Raw genomic sequence first — 22,934 nt, forward strand, 5'->3', positions numbered from 1 at the left:
AGAAATTGGGTGGAGGTGGTTCATATGGCACAATGGTAGTGTCCCTACCTCTGAGCCAGGGTGCTTGCAATCCAAACCCACCTACTCCATAGTTATACAATAACATTTCCAATCAATCAAATCTGTACAGAGATCTACATTAAGTCATTAGATGTTGCAAATACTTGCAAGTGTATCAAAAGCAGAGGGGCTCTTGTAGCACAGTGATGGTGTTCTTACCCCTGGGCCAGCAAGCCCAGGTTAAATTTCCACAGGCTTCAGTCTTGTACCATGTCATCTCTCAACTGGTTGGTTGGGTCTGCCTAATCCATGTAAGGGGGTTGTTTGGTGCAAAGCTGTTAGCTCTATAACCAGTAGCAAGCACTGACTCCACGAGAAGCAATCTAATGTGCAAGAATACTCTAAATCTAGAATATAAATCTAGTCTTAGTAATTGTGATTTTACAACTATTGATGACACTCATCAACCCCACTTAGGGAAGGCAATCTATCATTGTTACCTGGTCTGGCCTACATGCAACTGCAGACCCACAGCAATGTGTGATTCTGAACTAAGACCATAAAGCAGAGGAGCACAACTTGGCCTTTGCTCTGAGTTTGTTTGGTCATTCAGTGAGATCATGGTTGAATTAATAATCTTTTAAGTCCACTTTTTGCCTTTACTACATAACCCTTGATTTCCCTTTTTGCTGCATTGAATATTCTTAATGACTTCGCCCTTGGTAGTAAAGAGCTCCACGGATTCACAACCCTCAGGGGAAAAAATAATCCTCCTCATTTCTATCTTAAATGGATGACCCCTTACTCTAAGATCCATACTCTCCCACAAGGGGAAACCACCTTTCCACACAATCTTATTAAACATTTAAGAATCATGTTTCAATAAGCTTTCTTATTGATCTAAGCTCCAAATGAGTACAAACTCGACCTACTCAAACTATCCTCAAGAAAATCACTCCATACTGGGGATAAAAACCAATGAAACTTCTCTGTCCTGCCAGTATATCTTTGCTTTGATAAGGGGACTAAAACCGTTCATAGTAAATTTTGTAAAAATCCACTCTGTTCAAAGGCTATTAAAGATGAGCCAAAACTCCTGGTCTTGCTGGCTATACCCACATCCCATGAATTAAGAGGGAGGGGGGTAAAAGAGAAACTGCTTTGGAGGAGACCAGAACTGGGAGCATAGCTAGAAGACTGTGATGTACTGTACTGTACTGTTCTATGTTCTAACCTGGCTACAAATAACTTGAATAGTGTGAGCATTGAGTGCGCTACCGCAGAGTGGTTGAGGTATGTAATATGGTGTGTATAAAGAGGAAGCCGGGTAAACACACAGGAGCAGAGAGATGTATTGAGAAGTCTGATGAAGGTTAGCGGCTGATTTTGGAAGTATTATCAGTATTGACTGATGGACCAAGCTAGCCTGTTTCAGTGCAGTGTATAATGATATCTTGGCGTCAGTGTGTGTAAACCATCTTGAATACCATGATTTCATCATCCGTTTCAAAACACTCACCAGAATACTTTTTACTTTAGAAAAAATGTCAGGAACAGACCAAGAGGGAGGGAGCGTAACAACAAGGGAAGATATTTTTGCGATTAGCCTGAGATTCCCTCTGGCACTTTCCCACCTTTTTTTTTGGGTTAAATGTCAGGTTTCATGGAGAGTTTCTCTCTTTGAGACCTGGAGAATTTTCTTGTCAAACCTGCTTCGTACCCTACCCCACCTGAACAATGCTCCTCTGTCTTGATTCTAGCCCCATTCTACCACTCGCTGTACCCAGAATAGCTCACCACTGTTGGAATGCCTGAAAGTAGCCAGCGTCCCTGCTGCCAGTAGCATTGTTTTTCAAAAAGCCATTGTGCATCTAGACAAGCACAGCTGGTCCGGCTGACTTTGTGTCTGCATTAGACTTCACATAAAGACAGCAGGTATATGAGCCTCAAATCTTTTAGCTGAGGAGGCACGGCAATGAAAGAGTGAGGTGCTTTGACAGCAAGCGGAGATGCGAGGTGGTAGCAGCAGTGGAATTGGAGACTCCTGGTTATGGGGCGAGTGTGGGTTCAGCAGTGAAGAGATGGCCCTTAAAGTGTTAGATGACTGTTACATTAGTGGGTCTGGCGCAGGCACAGTGAGACATTGGAGAGATGTCTTCTAGTTACTGGAAGCTAGGTGCTAGTGTGGTCTGGGTTGGAAAGACTGTTATTCTGAACGTTTTTATCTATTCTTCCAACTTGTTCCTATGATCTGTAATGAGAGACTCTTATTTATTTATTGATTTTATTTATTTATTATTAATTATTTTTTTCTTCTTCTTCTTCCTGGGTGTTTTCTAAATAATGTGTGCCTAATACTCTTGTATTAAGATGGCGCTGTAAGTGGCGATATGTAAACTTTTCACTGTACTCATGTGAGTACATGTGGCAATTGAACTAATTCAGAGATGCAGCCTGGTCCAGCCCATGAGCTGGGTGCATGTCCCTTTGTGTGTCACCAGTCCCTCAGGAACCTGCCCTGTGATATTGGCACCCTGTTTCGAACATGGCCATCATTCGGAGCAATCCATCAGGGACCCGTTTTGGTTCCCATGTCAAGTTTTCTCTGCCTCTGAAATAAAACAAACACCTGTGGGCGCTTTAATTCTGAAATGAAAATGGGAAATGCAGGAATAAATCTGTAGGTCCAGCAGCACCTGTGGAGAGAACAATTCTGGACTCGAAACGTTAACTCTGTTTTTCCCCTCTTCCTGTAGATGTTGCTGGATTTCTCCCACATTTCTGTACTTTGTTTCCCAACACCAAGCTTGTTTGGTGAGCTTGGTAAGATAGGAAGCTAAATTGTAATGAGTAGAGTTGGTCTGTTAACCAGGTATTGAATAAGCATAATTCCTCTTAAACCACCACTTGCTACTACCTAACAACAAATACACCATGTTGACTGAATGGGATAAAATTTGGAGCAAAATGATCTCTGTTGAAGGGGACCTCCTCACACTTTATCACCCAATTCTACAACTGGATTTTGATAAGCTAGGTCAATGGGCTGAGGAATGGCAGATGGAGTTTAATTTTGGATAAATACGAGATGCAGTGCTTTTTGGAAAAGCAAATCAGAGCAGGACTTATACACCTTTTTTAATGGCAAGGTCCTGGGGAGTGTCACTGAACAAAGAGACCTTGGAGTGCAGGTTCGTAGCTCCTTTTGAAAGTGGAGTCGCAGGTAGATAGGATAGTGAAGAAGGTATTTGGTATGCTTTCCTTTATTGGTCAGAGTATTGAGTACAGGAGTTGGAAGGTCATGTTGCAGCTGTACGGGATATTGGTTAGGCCACTGTTGGAATATTGTGTGCAATTCTGGTCTCCTTCCTATCAGAAGGATGTTGTGAGGGTTCAGAAAAGATTTATAAGGATGTTGCCAGTGTTGGAGGATTTGAGCAATAGGGAGAGGCTGAACAGGCTGGGGTTGTTTTCCCTGGAGTGTCGGAGGCTGAGAGGTGACCTTTTATCAAAATTTTATAAAATCATGAGGGGCATGGATAGGGTAAATAGGCAAAGTCTTTTCCCTGGGATCGGGGAGTCCAGACCTAGAGGGCATAGGTTTAGGGTGAGAGGAGAAAGATATAACAGGGACCTAAGGGGCAACGTTTTCACGCAGAAGGTGGTACGTGTGGAATGGATGGAGCCTAGTACAATTACCACATTTTTAAAAGGCATATGAATAGGAAGGGTTTGGAAGGATGTGAGCTAAGTGCTGGCAAATGGGACCTAAGTTGATGCTGCCTAACCTGCTGTGCTTTGACCAGCAACACATTTGCAGCTAGGATATCTGGTCAGCATGGATGAGTTGGACCGAAGGGTCTGTTTCCATGTTGTATATCTCTGACTGTCCAAAATGGAGGCCCATGGGAGCAAACGAGAGCTTAGTACTCATCCTGACTTTCCTGAGGGAAATTGTTGTCTAGTTTTGTTTCTGGCACATGGGAGAATAGAAGGTTGCATATGATCAAGGTGACATTAGATGCAAATAGACCTTGGGTCACTTGCCTTGAGGCTCCCACCTTGCTGTCCAAAACATGGTTCTACAATTGGAAGTTGATTTTGGAAATCCTTTTTTTTCAGTAAGCCATATTTTCCCAACTAATTTACCAATGTTAACATCGTTTAAAAATGTGCTTTCAGTCTGAGTCTGTACCGATAATTACTTGGTTAATTGTATTTCTTACAAATTAGGAGCAGGAGTCCATCATGAGGTGGTATGTGTCGAATGCAATGCTCACTACTTCATTCAGGTAGACCCATTACAAGCTTCAATCCTGAATGGCAGTCCCAGTTAAAAGCTGTCTCTGGTCATAGTTTTGATTAGCCTGCAGAATGGGCAGCTATCTGCTGCTTATCAAGCTGAGGGATTGTCCATCACCGTAACCCTGCCCTTCCTGTTCCTTCAGTAGTGTTTGTGCAACAGCCTCTGAGTTTTTCTAAAAATAGTGGGTGATGGGTCCATTATAAAACCGCAGTTGCAAGACAATTCTTTCTTTTTTGTGTGACTCATTATTTAATTGCAGTAATGTTCCTCGGCTTCTGCTTCCCAAATTGAATGCAATTAGCAACAAGACCAATGGAAGAATATCAAATTTGTGGATCTCCACAATTTAGAAAGATTTGCTCCCTCTCTCCTCTCCAAGAGAATTTAGTAATTTGCCCCCTTTCTCAGGTTTTTTTAAGTAGATAGCTTGGTAATTGAGAATACCCACCCAAGTAACATCAGTTATAGAGACTCTGAGGGTCTCCAGGTTCACTCCTGTTCGGGGTTACTTTGCGTTCCTGCTGTTGATCTGGTGCCAGGTGACTCCTACTGGAAAGTAGGCATGTGTGGACATCAGGTGAATGCCAACATGGGCCAATGTTGAGGGCATCAAGAGGTATGAAGAGAAATTGGAGGTAGAGGATCAGTCGCAATCTTTTCTTTTTGTACATTTCACGGGATGAGGGTGTCGCTGGCTAGGCAGCGATGCCCATCCCTAGTTGCCCTAAGGTCAGTTAAGAGTCAACTACATTGTTGTGGGTCTGGAGTCACAGAGGGCATTACTGAACCAGATAGGTTTTTCCAACAATAGACAGTGGATTCATGGTCATCATTAGACTCTTAATTCCAGATTCACTTTTTATTGAATTCGAATGCCACCGTCTCCTGTGGTGGCCTTTGAACCCGGGTCCCTAACCATCATCTGGGTCTCTGGATTAACAATCCAACAATAATACCATTTGAGGCCTTTGCCTCCCCTTTTAAATTGAATGGTGGAGCAGGCTTGCAAGACTGAATGGGCCTACTTCTGTTTCTCTGACTCAACAGTCATGCAGCAGCTGGAGTGAAAAGCTGTAGCTTGCCCAAGAGATAGGGAAGGAAACGCACGGGAAAAACCATTCTGCTTAACTTTAAAATCACGTGTTTCGTATTGTCCGAAATACAGATTGCTGATCACATCAACATTTTTGAACAAGTTTGAATCTGGGTCAGTAAGGTAGTTTTAATGGTTAATGCACAAAAACATCACTAATTTATAATACTTCTTAATCATCATTGGTTACAATTTAATCACTTAGAGATGTACAGCACAGTTCGGCCCAACTGGTTCTTACCAACCTGATATCCCAAATTAATCTAGTCCCGTTTACCAGCACTTGGTTCATATCCCTTTAAATCCTTCCTATTCTTTGCCTTTTAAATGTTGCAATTGTCTCAACCTCCACCACTTCATCTGGCAGCTCATTCCATACACACACCACCTTCTGTGTGAAACTTAATGGTAATTTTGGTGAAACTGCACTCCATGTACGTTTATAGGTGCTATCATTCAAATCAGACCTCTAAATCAATGTCCACTTGCTTCTAAAGCTATTCAGCATCTCCAGTATTAAGAAAATTGTTTTTTTTTTAAAAGAACACCGGTGAATAACCTGATATTTTTGTAACTCGTGGTTGGTTTTCACTGGTGGTTGCTACAGGGAAAGTAACTCGATGAATCAAACTGGTGGTTTGAGGAGGAGAACCTCAAGTATCTCCCAAGTGGTGTGTAACTTCCCTATTTTTTTTCTCTCTTTCAGTTTCCCTATCCACAAATGGGTAGGTGGATGTCCACAGTTTGAATTAAACAATAAGGAGCTGAGGCAGACTCGATAACTGCTCAGTGCCCAGTTAACTGATTTTGAAATTGTGGGGTTCACTATTAGAAAGTGGAACAGATGTGACAATGGTTTTTGCATATTTGTAGTATTTCGCCACTACCCTCTGGACATCCCAAATCATCGTGGGGAATTATTTTGAAAAGGGAAATGCTGTAAAGAAACACAATAGCCATATCAACATGCACGCGCGCACACACACACACGCATGCACATGTGAAACTAATCCCTCAAACAATGTGATCAAATTAAATCTGCATCTCATTTTATTTTCTCTAACTCCACACTATCAATTCAGACCCAGACAATCTACATTCCAACTACTTAGGGAAGTGGCCCTAGAAATCATCGAAGCGTTGGTCATCTTTCAAATTTCTGTAGACTCTGGAATAGTTCCTAGGGATTAGAGGGTCGCTAATGTAAGGCCATGATTTGAAAACCAGGGAGAGTGAAAACTGAATATAGATGAGTTAAGCCCGACATTGGTAATGGGGAGAAATGCTAGAGTCCATTATATTTAAAAAAAAATCCAATAGCAGAGCACCTGAGAAAACAGTGACCGTATTAGATGAGATTCCCTACAGTGTGGAAACAGGCCATTTGGCCCAACAAGTCCACACCAATGCCAATTGAATAGAGTCAGCATGGATTTACGAAAGAGAAATTGCACTTGACAAATCTATTGGAATTTTTCAAGGAAGCTATTGGTTGAATTGATCAGGAGATCCAATGAATGTGAATTTACTTGGACTTTCAGAAGGTTTTCCATAAGATCTCACAGAAGAGGATTAGCATGTAAAGTTCAAGTGCCTGGGATTGTGGTTCATGTACTGACATGGATAGAATCTGGCTGGTAGAGAGGAAACAATAGGAATAAATAAGTGATTTTCTGAGTGGCAGTGGACAGTGGGATATAACCGGGATCAGTGCTTGGACTGCAGCTACTCTAAATATATTTTAAAGATTTTACATGAGAGAACTAAATGCAGTCTGTCCATGTTTGCACCAAGCTGTGTGGGAGGGTGAGCTGTGAGGAGGAAACCGGGATGCTTCAGTGTGATTTGACAAGTTGTGCGAGTGCAGAAATGCCAGCAGCTGAAGTATAATGTGAATAACTGAGGCTATTCAGTTTGGGAGGAAAAACAGGAAGGCAGGTTATTAACTGAATGATTGATTGATTGATAGATTGGAAAAGGGGAGGTGCAACGAGACCTGGGTGTCCTTTTATATCTAGTCCCTGAAAGTAAACATGGTTACAGCAAGCAATGAAGAAGGCAATGGTATATTGGCCTTCATAGCAAGAGATCAGAATACAGGAGCAGGGACATCTTGCTGCAATGGTACAGGACCCTGGTGAGATCACACCTGCAGTACTGTGTGCAGTTTTGCTCTCCCTATCTGAGGAAGGATGCTCTTCCTATAAGAGGGAGTGCAGTGAAAGTTTACCAGATTGATCCCTGGGATGTCTGCACTGAAACGTGAGGAGAGATTGAATTGGTTAGGATTTCATTCACGAGAGTTCAGAAAAATGAGGGGAGAATCTCTGAAATCTAACAAGTTCCAATAGGACAGGACAGTGTAAATGCAAGAAGGATGCTCCTAATGAGAAGGCAGTCCAGAATCCGGGATCACTATTGAAGGATATGGGATAAACTGCTTAGGATTGAGATGAAGAATAATCTGTTTATCCAGAGAGTGGTGAGCCGGTGGAATTCACTACCCGAAAACATTGTACAATATCAAGAAGGAGATGGATATAGTGCTCTGGCTTAAAGCCAATCAAAGGATATGGGGGAAAAGCAGAAAGAAGCTCTTGATTTAGATGATTAGCCATGATCGTGGTGAATGACTGACTGACAGAGCAGACTTAAAGGGCAGAATAGCCGACTCCTTCTCCAATTTTAAATGTTTAATTTATGTATAAAGAAAGACTGGTTCATTTGGAGTTCAGAAGAATGAGGACGGCAGATTTTATAGAAACCTATAGACAGGGTAGATGCAGGAAGGATGTTTCTCATGATCAGAGTCCAGTGGTCACAATCTAAGGATCTGGGGTAGGCCGTTTAGGACAGAGATGAGTATTTTTAGCACTTCAGATAGTGGGAGCCTGTAGAACTAGCTAGCACAAAGTGGCTGAGGCCAAAACATTGAATGTTTACAAGGAGAAGTTAGCTATCTGTCTTAGGGTTAGAGGGGTCAAAGGTATGGGGTGAAAGTGGGAGCAGGGTTGGATGATCAGCCATGATTATATTGAATGGTGGGACAGCCTCGAAAGGCAGGATGGTATATTTCTGCTCTTGTTTTTTGTCGTAATTTGAATTAAGAAACTTGAACGTTTTAAATCTTTTCTGAACCCTATGTTAGCAAATTACTGCGGATGCTGGAATCTGAAACCAAAAAGAGAAAATGCTGGAAAATCTCAGCAGGTCTGGCAGCATCTGTAAGGCGAGAAAAGAGCTAACGTTTCGAGTCTAACTGAACCTTTGTCAAAGGGTCAGTTAGACTCGAAACGTTAGCTCTTTTCTCTCCCTACAGATGCTGCCAGACCTGCTGAGATTTTCCAGCATTTTCTCTTTTTGGTTTAAAAGGATGTTGCCAGGGTTGGAGGATTTGAGCTCTAGGGAGAGGCTGAACAGGCTGGGGCTGTTTTCCCTGAAGTGTTGGAGGCTGAGGGGTGACCTTATAGAGATTTACAAAATTATGAAGAGATAGGGTAAATAGGCAAAGCCTTTTCCCTGGGGTCTGGGAGTCCCAGAACTAGTAGGTATAGGTTTAGGGTGAGAGGGGAAAGATATAAAAGAGACCTATGGGGCATCTTTTTCAGAGTGGTACATATATGGAATGAGCTGCCAGAGGAAGTGGTGGAGGCTGGTACAATTGCAACATTTAAGAGGCATTTGGATGGGTGTATGAAAAGGAAGGGTTTGGAGGGATATGGGCCGGGTGCTGGCAGGTGGGACTAGATTGGGTTGGGATATCTGATCGGCATGGACAGGTTGGACTGAAGGGTCTGTTTCCATGTTGTACATCTCTATGACTCTGTGTAAATTTTGTTTGTGTTTCAATGTGTGCCACTGCTGCCATTTCAAGCCTGCAAGTTATGATGATTAGCTAGTGCAGGGGAGAAAGCTAACCCTCTGGCAGTTCTTCTATCTTGCATTCAGAATCTCCACAAAGTAGATTTAACTGAGCAAGCAGTGTGATTGAGAACCTGGATTACATTGCTGTCCAAATATCACTGTGGGGTGTGCAGACACTGAGCTGTACATGGTGGGGGTCAGTGGCCTTGAACATTTGGACATGTTGTAGTTAATCCTAATCCATCCATTGTTTTCACAGTGCCCAGAATTTACCAGTTATGTTGGGCACGAGGTCTTACTGGAGCGGTTACAGGAAGGCCGAAAAATGTGCAAGGACATGGAGGAACTGCTGAGACTGAGGTAAGAGTTCAGAGTTCCTGGATTTTATGAAGCAACTATTTAGATTGGGGAAATAAAGGAACAGCTGCAGCATTGAGGAACTCGAACCTTCCACTGTTCCGAACTCCCAAAACATTTAGTTTAAAGTAATATTTTTATGTTCAGTTCCCCCTCCAAAGTTTTGGTCCCTGGTGATGGGATGCAGTTATTCCGAATTTAACAGTTGCCCATTAATACTAGAGGAGCCAGATTTAACATTTCCTCATCCCATTCTCTTTGAGCTGAAACAGAAAATACGACTGTGATGTTCACCAATGGTCAAGCCTGATCGTTACCACCTGACATCAGTTTCACAGCACAGAAACAGACCCTTCAGTCCAACTAGTCTGTCCCAAACACAATCCCAAACTAAACTAATCCCACCTGCCTGCTCCTGGCCCATAACTTTATTCCTATTCATGTATTTTATCCAAATGGCTTTTAAATGTTGTAACGGTCCCACATCCACCACTTCCTCAGGAAGTTCATTCCACAATAGAACCACTCTCTGTGTAAAACATTTTGTTTTTTTTAAAATCTCTCTGCTCTCTCCTCTCCTCCTTTTTAAAAATGTGCCCCCAATCTTGATATCCCCCATCCTAGGGAAAAGACAACTACAATGAACTCTATCCATCCCACTCATTACTTTAGGAACTTCTGTAAGGTTGCCTGTCAACCTCCTACTTTCCAGTGAAAAAGACCCACCCTTCCCTATAACTCAAACCTGCCATACCCAGCAACATCCTGGTAAATCTCTTCTAAACTCTCTCTCCGGGTTAATAATATCCTTCCTATAACTGGGCGACCAGAAGAAGCCTCAATGTCCTGTACAACCTCAACATGATTTCCCAATACTTTCTGTTTGGAGTCACTGGATTGGGAAAATTGCAGTCATCCAGGTTCATGCTTTGACTTTTTCTCAGTCTAGTTATTGTCCTTGGTATGACCCCAGTCTTTTTATTCCATTATATCCACGGGACTTTGCTATGAACATTTTTAATGGGGCATAGTTGGTTTAGCTCATTCATTTTAAGATCTGATAGGACCACAACAATTTGCTGTTTTAGGCTTATCCTGCAACATAAAGTTATCTCCTGGCTATATTTTTATTCTTACGTTTACCTACTGTCACCTTTTGAATCTGTGCCTCCAACCATAAGTGCAAAGTCTCTATGGTTTTCTTTGTCACTATGAGTGAGCTCCTATTCTGTTGCATTGGTCATATTATTTCCTTCATATGATTCTCAAAATCTCGTTGGCTCCCACTACTCTGGAGTAAAACTAGAGTCTTTCTCCTTCACCTGCCAACTTTATTTTGTCCATGAGAGCCCAGTTCCCACTAAACTGCTGATTTTTAAATTCAAGTTTATTTTCTGCTCTCAGATAATGTTATAAACAGCAATACCCAGCTGCCAAATTCCAATTCCTTTCTGGTGATTGACCCCTACACTGGAACCTACTCGAGCAATACTGTGGTTGCAAAATTGTCACCCTTTCATACGTAACCTTGCCCTTCCCAATCTTTAACATTTTTCAGCTCTACAACAATCTTTATTGCGTTAACTTTAGCATATTGTACATTTCACACCTTTTTTTTCCCCACCCTCCAAATCCAATCCCGCCTTCTTCACTTGATGATCGGTGGCGGGGCCCCATGCTCTTGAATTCCATCCCCAAACAATTCATGATATTCAAGGAGTGTCACTACTGTGGGATGGCATGGTAGCTCAGTGGTTAGGACTGCTGCCTCACAGTGCCAGGGACCTGGGTTCCATTCCAGCCTTGGATGTCTGTAAACTCCGTGCTGACACATTCTCCCTGGGTATTCGGGGCTTTTCATCCAGGTGCTCCCATTTCCTCCTACAGTCCAAAGATGTGTCGGTTAGGTGGATTGGCCATGCTGAATTGTGCAGGCTAAGTGAACAGGGATCGTGTAGGGGCTGGGTCTGAGTAGGTGGACTCTATGGACCAAATGATCATGCTTGCGAGGCATGTCCGGTGGTGGGGGGTGGTCTCTGGAAGAACCATTAACACACACCTCACAGGGCTTACAAGGTCATGGTAAAAGCTCTCTCCTAACAAAGGAAACAGTACTTCCTTTGTATTTAAACTCTATAGGGCTTCTATTCTATTCTGTTTTGATTACCCTTTGGTCAATTGTTGACCATCTTCTGGATACATTCCTGTAAGGTACTTTTTGGGATATTTGATTTCATGAAAGGTGTCCCACCTGTGGAGGCAATTCATTACCCAAAATCCCTGATCACAATGAGTGAAGCATTTTTGTGTTTTGTGCAGGGCATATGCAGAAGAGAAATATGGGAAGGAGCTGGTCCATATAGCCCGCAAAGCTGGAGGTCAAATGGAGATAAAGTAAGTGTGCATCTTAGTGCTGCCATGTCATGCTAGATGGAAAATATTTGGTGTGCTTATCAATGTCTGATTGCTGTCTGTTGCCTGTCACTTTAAGCTGTTATTTAATAGATTTCATAACCTTTGGACTGGAATTCTCTGTACAGAATATAACAGGTTGAGAAATCTGTTGATCTCATTTTGAGGGAAACTTCATGCAGTCATTGGAGGAATGTTGTACTGCATGAATAGGAGTTGTGGAATCTCAGCATGATGCCTCAGGATAGTGAGGCCTCTTACACTCGCTGCCCTGTTATAGGAAGGATATTATTAAATTAGGGAGGGCTCAGAAGATATTGCCAGGAAGGGAGAGTTTGAGCTATAAAAATAGTTTGGAAAGTCTGGGACTCTTTCACTGGAGTGTATAAGGTTGAGGGGTTGTAAAGTTCATTTTGTCCTGAAGTCCTTACACACTTGCAGCAACTGCAATATGCTAACTTCTGTGAACAAGCAAAATTTTATTAAGCAAATGCAGTACAAGCTTGGGAAAAACCCTGAACACTCTATGCCACGATTGCGAGGTGTGTCCAGGAGTCTCTCTAGAGGAACTTATAACACACACACACACACACACCTCGCAGGGTTTACAAGTTCATGGTAAAAGCTCTCTCCGAGCAAAGGAAACAGTCCTTCCTTTCTATAAAATTGTTACGTCAGTTTGTCATGTCCCCAGTCACTCCTGCACAGTCCCATGCCACTCCAGACATTAATGCAGTGACTACCTCCCCTCCAGAAACAATGTAATGCGAATCATCCCTTAATGGTCAAGTCTGGTGTGAATTGTATTTTTTTTATATAACTACAGGGAGTAGTCAGAATTGCAACTGTAATGTTCTTATTGATTTCTGAATAGGGGATGAAAACAATGTCAATTATCCCTGAATGGGAAGGGATGGGAAAGTAAACCTACACTCCATCTATCAGACAAAGACACACCACTCTACCCCTGGGGCATTCAATTTTTCTTGCAGGTCAGCAAAGCAAATTAACTCTTTAATATCACAGGATGACCTTTCATTGAGGTTTATAAAATCATGAGGGGTTTTGATAAAGTGAATGACAAAGGTCTCTTTCCTAGGGTGTGGGGAGTCCAAAACTATGGGACATCTTTTTAAATCCTTCTCCTCTCACCTTAAAAATGACACGAGGGGCAACTTTTTTTCACACTGTGGTTCCTGTGTGGAATGAACTGCCGGAGGAAGTGGTAGATGTGGGTACAGTTACAATGTTTTAAAAGACATTTGGATAAGTTCATAGATAGGAAAGATTTGGCGGGATATTGGCCAGGAGCAGGCGTTTGGGAATACGCTCAGTGTGGGCTTGTTGGACTGAAGGGTCTGTTTCCGTGCTGAATGACTCTGACTCTTCGAATAACCCATATCTGTGATTAATCTGAATCTCTACCACCATTCAGTTAGATCATAGCTGAGCTGTATCTTAATCTAGCAACTGCATTGATTTCTGTAATCTGTAATAGCTCCAATAATGATTTATCAACTTCGGTTTGGAAATTTTCAACAGACTGCTAGCTTTTTAGGCGGAGAATTTCAGATTTTCACTTTTTTTTTGGAAAAACTGTTTTCTTTCAATCATCCTGAACTGGTTGGAGTTATACCCAACACAAAGGAAGATGGTAGCTTTTTTTTTGGAGATCTAATTATCTCTGCTCTAGGACACTGCAGTAGTTCCTCAGGGTAGTGTCTTAGACCCAACCATCTTCAGCTGCTTCATCAATGATTTTCCCTCCAACATAAGGTCAGAAATGGGGATGTTCAGTGATGACCTGCACAACGTTCAGCACCACTTGCAATTCTGACAACGTCCAAACTTGGGCTGAAAAGTGGCAACTAATATTTGTGCCACACAAGTGGCAGGCAACGATCCCTCATCTCAAAGAAGAGCGAACCTCTCATTCCACCCTTGGCATTCATTTCCACTACTGTGGAATCTTCCTGTTATCAACATCCTGGGGTTATTGTAGACCAGAAACTAATTAGCCCAGTCATTTAAATACTGGTTACTAGAGCAGGTCAAAGACTATGAATCCTGCAGTGGATAACAACTGCTGTCTCCAAAGCTTGTTCATCTACAAGGCACGAGTCAGGATTGTGATGGAATACTCTCCACTTGCAGCTCACTTGTCAGAGGTTCTGTTCACTCAGAGCTGGACCAGTGTCAAGTACAATGAATGTGTAAATAAATGGTGACTTGGTGACAGAATGCCAGCCTCCATGGAGTTATTTCAGAGATGAAGAAATGTTTCTTCATTCAGTGGTTGGTCAAGCTTTGAAATTCTTTAACACAGAAGGTTTTGGATGCTGGCTGGCTGAGTAGAGTCAAAGAGATTGATACATTTTTTTTTTAGACCTCGAGGAATGTAGATGGAATGCAAGAATCGTGAAACTGAGAGAATCAACTGTGATCATATTGAACAACAGCAGACTCAAACAGTCAAGTGGCCTACACTTGCTCTTAGTCTCCATATTTCTAACATCCAACTCATTTGACATGGTAAATAATTGAGCCTCCAACAGTAATTCTATGACATGCTTAATAGTTACAGTTATCCCTACTGTTTTCTGTTTGCTAGCCTGTTCTTTATCCCTGATATATTACCCCATAAACAGTATTCTTTATCTTGTGTAGTAATCTCACTTTCATCAAATGCCTTTTGAGAATTCAAGTACACCTGCAGTTTCCCACTTATCCATCTTGCTTGTCACTTCCTCAAAGAATGCCAAATTAATTTGTGCATTAAGGGGAAATAGTGTCAAACTTTACATGATTTCTTTTTCAAATGTGTTGCTCTGGCAGTTCTCTATGAATGGACCCTTTTTTTTGTCTGCAATGTTTGAAGTCTTTCACGGCCTGTCTCAAACCAGGAATGTATCTGTGCCAGCCCCCAGCAATGTGACAATCGCCCGACAACACTGTTTTGTGATTACAGCCTCAGGATCATCTTCTGGTCACCTACAAGGGACCTTAGTTTAACATTCCATTCAAAGGTAATACCACCAACAGTGCAGCACTCCCACAGCACCACATGGGAATGTCGGCCTGGATTTTCCTGATCACGCCTCTGAAGTGGGAAGGAAAGCCAAGGATTCATGGCTGACTCTCTCTCATCTGAATTTGAAGAGTATGACATTCTAGCTTTTATCCATGGAATGTGGGGTGTGAGTATTTAAATTGCCTATTCGTATTCACCCTTGAGAAAATTGTGGTGAGCTGCCTTCTTGAACTGCTGCAGTCTATTTACTGTAGGTTGACCCACAATGTCATTAGGGAGGGATTTCCTGGATTTTGACACAAGTCAGGGTCCTGAATGGCTTGGAAGAGAACTTGCAGATGATGATCTCGCGTGTTGCTGCCCTTTTCCACTACCATAGAGGAGGACATGTGTTTGGAAGGGGTCTCGGGAGGCTTGGTGAAATTCTGCAATGCATCTTGTAGATGGTACATGCTGCTGGTAATGAGGTGGTGGAGGGAGTGGATGTTTGTGGATGTGCTATCAGTGAAGCAGGCTGCCTTGTCCTGAATGGTGTCAAGCTTCTTGTGTAGCTGGAGCTGCACTTATCCAGGCAAGTAGGGTGTATTCTGTCACACTCCTGATGTGTCTTGTAGATGGTGGACAGGCTTTGGGGAGTCAGTGAGTTACTCACAGTATTATTCCTGGGCCTAACTTGTTTTTGTAGCCATAGTATTTAAATGCCTTGTCCAATTCAGTTTCTGGTCAGTGGTAACACCACAATGTTGATAGTGAAGGAGGCTGTGATGGTAATGACGTTGAATGTCAAGGGGGATGGCTAAGTTCTGTCCTGTTAGAGGTGGCCATTGACTGGCACTTGTCAGATTAAACCTGGATATTGTCCAGATCTTGCTGCAATTAAACGTAGACTGCTTCAGTATCTGAAGAGTTATAAATGGTGCTGAACATTGTGCAATCATTGGTAAATGTCCCCTCTTCTGACCTTGTGATGGGAACGTCGTTTGAAGACAGTTTGGCCTAAGACAATACCCTGAGGAACTCCTGCAGATGCATCCTCAAGCTGAGAGACCTCCCCTCCAACCACAACCATCTTCCTCTCTGACTCCAACTAATGGAGTGCTTAGTCCAGTAGCCATAAATGATTAATTTCTACTATTTGAGCTAGTGAACCTAACAAATGGATTTAGGTATTATTACTCATTTGTCTTTTTTTTTAAAGAGTCAAAAGACCACTTTTTTCAGGGTATTTAGTAACGTGAGCTATAGCAAGATTTTTCAGAATTGAGGTCAAGCCTGACATCGGGAGCATCTCCATCTGTGGTGTATTGAGTTTCTCATTAAACAGGGACTAATTGTCAATTATGGAAGATTATTGCTTGTTAAACATCTTGATAGTCCAATTTGCCTCATTAATATTCAGCTTCCCACCATAAATAAACTCAGAAAACAGGCAAAACGTTGGGAAAGCTCAACCTTGGTGTTTATCTGTTCAATTCAGCTCACATCCTGCCCCAGAAGACCAAGTGCTAATGTGTTAGGGTATGGGCCATGGACACCAGCAACGTGCTTTCCATGGCATATGCTTTTGCCTATGGACATGTGCCAGACTCTAAGAACACTCATGGCAGATCTCCAACTCACTTCCAGGACACTCCAGCACTTCAAGGCTGTGTCCCAGGCAAACTCATTGTAATGCTGCAGGAAGCACACTGTGTGTGTGTGTGTGTGTGTGTGTGTGTGTGTGTGTGTGTGTGTGTGTGTGCGCGCACGTGCGCTTAGGAGGACACACCCAGCTCATGGACTGGACCAGGCTCTATCTCCTGGCTCCCTGCTCACTCTCCTAGTGCTCACTCCCTTTGAACTGACCTTGATGCTCTCAACATCCCTGCCTTGCCTTGTCTTTTCGCATATTGCCCCTCAGCAGTAATATGAACCTGATATCTCCACCCCTCTTGAGAGGGACCACGTTTGTCACCTGTTGTCAACAGACCTCTGTCAAGTCAAGGGCAATAGCCCAGCACATTAGGAAATAATTTATTGAAAGGAAAACTAAGTGATTTGAGATACAAGAATGTAGCTAGCTCATAGATTGTGTCTGTGCTGTCCTACAGAAACCAGAAACTATGGTAGACATCGTAATGTACACAGCAGAGGAAAATCTGGATCTGTTAGGAAAACTATGAAAATGAGAAAACTCAGCCTAATGTGCATCTTCAGCACAAAGTCTGTGTCTTAACATCTCTCTGCTCTTAAAGTTTAGAAGTGACAGTTTATTCTGAGCACTTGTAATTGTCCCTATGTGTGATGAGATACAAACCATGTACAGAAAACATTGTGCATTCAATATGGACTCTATGAATAGCTGGTGCATTTCATCACCTATAATTACCCAGACAATCAAAATCCACTTTTTTTTAAAATGATATTGGGAATTATCTGCAGGGCTCACTCAGCGGCGGTGCACTACATAACAACAACTAGGGGAGGACAAAACCATCAGCTTGTAATCTTTACCTGTCAGTCCCTAGAAGCAAGCAGGGTACTTTCTGTAGAATATAGATCGCGGTGAGAAGTTGCAAATGGAGCACTTCTAACGTGGGGGAAATGATTGCACTGCAGCTGCCACACCGTCCTGGTCAATCAGGAGCCTCTCCATTCTGACTGCCTGCTGTGGGCACATTGAAAGAGATTGTAGGCTGATCATCGTCCTATTTGGCTACATTACAACATTTAATTCTGGGGCCATCGAGTCCTGGAGTAGGCTTTGGACATGGATCCTCTATCCCAAAGGCAGAGAAATCCGCCTCTGCACACCAATGTAAATGGGGTGTGTTTAATTTGAGTGCAGACCTATAGTGCAGTCAGTTGTTTTTCCAAATGAAACAGATGGAAAGCCAAGATCCTTTTTTTTTGTTGTTGATGTGTGGAAGAACATCAGAAACAAAAATAGTCATTTTAGAATCCCTGCAATGTGGAAAGAGGCCCCTCAGTCCATTGAGTCCACACCAAATCTTCGAAGAGCATCCCACCCAGACCCAGCCCCCTAGTGCTATCCCCATAATCCTGCACTTCCTATGGCCAATCGACCTAACTGTACATTCTTAGGCACTATGGGCAAATTAGCATGCCAGTCCACCTACTGCACATCCTAGATACCATGGGCAAATTAGCATGGCCAGTCCACCTAACCTGTACACTCTGTTTACAACATAGTAACCCAGACCAAACCTTGTCTGAATAAGAAATAATTTGTTCAGCAAACTGCAGCAATCCCACTTATTATAGATGGACCGTTTCAGCTGCTGGGCTGGGGTGGCAGAAGATTGTTGACCAAACTAGGATTAGACTCTTATTAATCTGAGCCTGCAATTACTTAATAGCAATTAGATTTTAAGACTTTTTAAGGACTGAGTACTTCAATGAATGCTGTCACATTCCTGGCCTTATGAAGCAACATGTTGTGGTGAATAGTGAGAACTCTGTTCATTTGGCGATGAAATGGAAGTTTCAACACTAATAACAAATGACACGGTGGCTCAGTGGTTAGTACTGCTGCCTCGCAACGCCAGGGACCTGGGTTCGATTCCTGTCTTAGATGACTGCCTGTGTGGAGTTTGCACGTTTTTCCCCGTGGGTTTCCTCCGGGTGCTCCGGTTTCCTCCCACGGTCCGAAGATGTGTAAGTCAGGTGAATTGGTCATGCTAAATTTCCCATAGTGTTAGGTGCATTAGGGGTAAATACAGGGTAGGGGAATGGGTGTGGGTTGGTTCCTCTTCAGAGGGTCTGTGTGGACTTGTTGGGCCAAATGGCCTGTTTCATACTGTAGGGAACCTAATCTAAACACTTTCAATAGAAAACTTTATCATTTTATCTGCCCATGTTCAGATCATCAGAACTTGTACTGAAACCAGTTTTTGGTTCCTGCTCCTCTTGACGACAAATTGAGTTTAATTTGCAATGCACTGTTGTTCAACACATTGCAAAGGAGTCAATTTTTAGCAGTAGAACATTTCTTGAATAGGGTATGTGTTCATTTCCTGTCCTCGCTGCTCTAAAAACGACTGATAAAGGCAGTTTGTGGTTATAGCTGCAGCTCTTTAGGAAGTGACAGCATTGCCGAGAATGAGCAGGTCTGCATCGAAAATTTTTCCATGTGTGTGTATAAAGTGAATTCTGGCAATCTGGGGTTCAGTTCACATTCTCTGCCACCTATTCTGGCTCCTGATGGCTTTCCTCTGACTTCCTTTCCTTTCTTGTGTTTGTCCGTTGCAGAACAGGGGGGTTATGTTGCTTAAACCGAGGGGATTAAGTTGAAGGGTATTGAGCTAACACTGTGGTTGAGGCCACACCTTGAACATTCAGTTCCGGTCATGATACATCGACACATGCTTATTCAACGCGTGACTCCAATGTCTGCAACACCTTCGAAGCCATTCCGCTCTGTCGTGTTTCAATGCTGCAAAAATGTAAGTTACCAGAATCTCCGTGGCATGTAGCAATATCAATCTTCAGCTAGCTGCCAGGAACTATTTGAGGAAAATCTGATGATTGAAGGCACACACCTCTATCCCTATCTTCTCCTGGTGCTGCCAGGAGATTACCACCACCTGATGGAATATTTTGAAAATATTCATTCCGTCGTTTCAGTCACCTTTTTTTGAAGTGCTTTGCCAATCATTTTGCACACAGCAAGATTCCGCACACTCCAAACAATCTCTGGTTGTCTGTGAGAAGGATTTTCTCCAGAACACTGGGAGGACTCTGGCTCAATGAGAGATTTCATTCCGCAGTGTGGCATTCATTTGGTTCTGTATTGGTGTATTAGTCAAATAAGGCCATTAGATCTAGGAACAGGAGTAGGCCATTCGGTCCCTCTAATCTGCTCCACCATTCCATAGGATCATGGCTGATCCGACATTCCTTATGTTCATTTTCCTGCACTCTACCCATACTTCTTGATTCCCTAATTGATCGAGTCTCTCTGTCTCAGCCTTAAATACACACAAGGACTCTACCCCCCCAGCTCTCTCTAGCAGAGAGCTCCAAGTACTAGTAATCCTCTGAGAGAAGAAAGTCCTCTTTGGCTCAGTCTCAAATTGGTGCTCTCTTTATTTTGAGACCTTGTGCCATCTGGTCCTCTACTCTTCCATGAGGGAGATGCCCTTTTTCAGTATTTACCCTGTCCAAGCCCCTTTCGAAATGCACTAGTAGTGTAAAAGTGTTGATCTTAATATGTAACAGAGATAGTTTGCATCATTTATGATCACTATTACCAGAGCGACTGGGCCATGGTGCTATCTGGTCACCCTTTTATAAAGCCCCGTCCTCAGGATACTTTGCAAATGGTGTTTACTGACCAACACCAGAGGGCAGGGTATCAACCCCAATCCCAGATTTTTAGACTGTGGATTTGAATCTGCTCAGGCTTGGAGGGCTGAAGGGCCTGTTCCTTGGCTGTAAATTTTCCTTTTTTCTTTGTTCTATGGTAATGACAGACCGACCTTGTCCCTGCAGAACAAAAGACAAAGATCAGGTTTATAAAAGTTGTTGTTGCATTAATTCCACTCATTGTTATGTGGCAGATGCACTAATTTTCAAAATTGAAATTTCCTCGTGATAGACCTGTGTGTAGTCATGGACTTGACAGGCCAGCATAAGATTCAGTGAATTATTTTTAGGCAGCCCTTGAGCCACCTAAAGCACACATTACATACCTTGTATAATCTGGTCATGAGACACAGCCTTTTTTTAAGATCTTCTAGGAAAAAGTGAGGACTGCAGATGCTGGAGATCAGAGCTGAAAATGTGTTGCTGGAAAAGCGCAGCAGGTCAGGCAGCATCCAAGGAACAGGAGAATCAACATTTCAGGCATGAGCCCTTCTTCAGGAATGAGGTTTTAAAAGGAAGGTGTGCCAAGCAGGCTAAAATAAAAGGTAGGGAGGAGGGACTTGGGGGAGGGGCGTTGGAAAAGGAGGTCAAGGTGAGGGTGATAGGCCGGAGTGGAGGTGTGGGCGGAGAGGTCAGGAAGAAGATTGCAGGTCAGGAAGGTGGTGCTGAGTTCGAGGGTTGGGACTGAGACAAGGTGGGGGGAGGGGAAATGAGGAAACTGAAGAAATCTGCATTCGTCCCTTGTGGTTGGAGGGTTCCTAGGCAGAAGAGGAGGCGCTCTTCCTCCAGCCATCGTGTTGCTATGGTCTGGCGATGGAGGAGTCCAAGGACCTGAATGTCCTTGGTGGAGTGAGAGGGGGAGTTGAAGTGTTGAGCCATGGGGTGGTTGGGTTGGTTGGTCCGGGTGTCCCAGAGGTGTTTTCTGAAACGTTCTGCAAGTAGGCGGCCTGTCTCCCCAATATAGAGGAGGCCACATCGGGTGCAGCGGATGCAGTAAATGATGTGTGTGAGGTGCAGGTGAATTTGTAGTGGATATGGAAGGATCCCTTGGGGCCTTGGAGGGAAGTAAGGGGGGATGTATGGGCGCAAGTTTTGCATTTCTTGCGATTGCAGGGGAAGGTGCCAGGAGTAGAGGTTGGGTTGTTGGAGGGTGTGGATCTGATGAGGGAGTCATGGAGGGAGTGGTCTTTCCGGAACGTTGATAGGGGAGGGGAGGGAAATATATCCTTGGTGGTGGGGTCTGTTTGGAGGTGGCGGAAATGATGACGGATGATACGATGTATCTGGAGGTTGGTGGGATGGTAGGTGAGGACCAAGGGGGTTCTGTCCTGGTGGCGATTGGAGGGGGCGGGGATCAAGGGCGGAGGAGCGGGAAGTTGTGGAGATGCGGTGGAGGGCATCGTCAATCACGTCTGGGGGGGAAATTGTGGTCTTTGAAGAAGGAGGCCATTTGGGTTGTATGGTATTGGAACTGGTCCTCCTGGGAGCAGATGCGGCGGAGACGAAGGAATTGGGAATATGGGATGGCGTTTTTACAGGGGGCAGGGTGGGAGGAGGTATAGTCTAGGTAGCTGTGGGAGTCGGTCGGTTTATAGTAAATGTCTGTGTTGATTCGGTTGCCCGAGATAGAAATGGAGAGGTCTAGGAAGAGGAGGGAGGAGTCTGAGATGGTCCAGGTAAATTTGAGGTTGGGGTGGAAGGTGTTGGTAAAGTGGATGAACTGTTCAACCTCCTCGTGGGAGCACGAGGCAGTGCTGATACAGTCATCGATGTAGTGGAGGAAAAGGTTGGGGTGGTGCCAGTGTAGCTGCGGAAAATGGACTGTTCCACATATTCTACGGAGAGGCAGGCATACCTGGGGCTATTTTAAGGTCGCTCTGTTAAATTGGGTGGCCCAATACTTAGTCCATTCCCTTTGCTTTACCACATGCAGCACAACAACTGATCATCGGCAATTAAGCCTGGATTGGAACAGGCTGAAGACCTGCTGATATTTTGACATGACTTCTGTGATGCTTGAATAATCACACTTTGAAACTAAAGAAATGTGATTTTTGCAGGCTGCTTGCGAGGAAGAGGAACTGAGTCAGACTCGTCTAGATTGGTCTTTACTCATTCTGCTCCACATTGCATGCTTTGCAAGTGCAGCTGAGAAATATTCCCTGCTAAAATATTTATGCGTAACACTGTCAACCCTAGCTCTAATATATAGCAATTTGCAACCATCCTCAAATCCCACATCTCCTACACTTGCCTGGAGACCATGGCCAGTAAAGCAACCAACTCAACAATCCGCCTATTCATTCATAGGACTCGGACGTCACAAGCAAAGCCAGTGCTGCTTCCCATTGAAACGGTGGTGGTGAGCTGCCACCTTGAGCTGTTGCAATCTGGTTGGCCTAAAGTTAAAGGAGGCAATGGCATAGTGGTATTATCACTGGACTGTTAATCCAGAGACCCACGTAATGTTCTGGGGTTCAAATCCAGCCATGGCAGATGGTGGA

The 22,934-nt window shown here is 43.5% G+C and overlaps 1 protein-coding gene across 2 annotated transcripts in view; it reads left to right on the forward strand.

Moving 5' to 3' along the window:
- LOC132834760 (proline-serine-threonine phosphatase-interacting protein 1-like) overlaps nt 1–22,934 on the forward strand; it is a 114,377-nt gene that overhangs the window by 17,002 nt on the left and 74,441 nt on the right. For both annotated transcript variants that reach the window (XM_060853745.1, XM_060853746.1), the window contains exons 2-3: nt 9,523–9,623; nt 11,940–12,014. In XM_060853745.1, coding sequence (XP_060709728.1) covers nt 9,523–9,623; nt 11,940–12,014 — 176 coding nt within the window. The remainder of the gene's footprint in view (nt 1–9,522; nt 9,624–11,939; nt 12,015–22,934) is intronic.

The sequence above is a fragment of the Hemiscyllium ocellatum genome, chromosome 42 (genome assembly GCF_020745735.1).
Source record: "Hemiscyllium ocellatum isolate sHemOce1 chromosome 42, sHemOce1.pat.X.cur, whole genome shotgun sequence".
Classification (NCBI taxonomy): Eukaryota; Metazoa; Chordata; class Chondrichthyes; order Orectolobiformes; family Hemiscylliidae; genus Hemiscyllium; species Hemiscyllium ocellatum.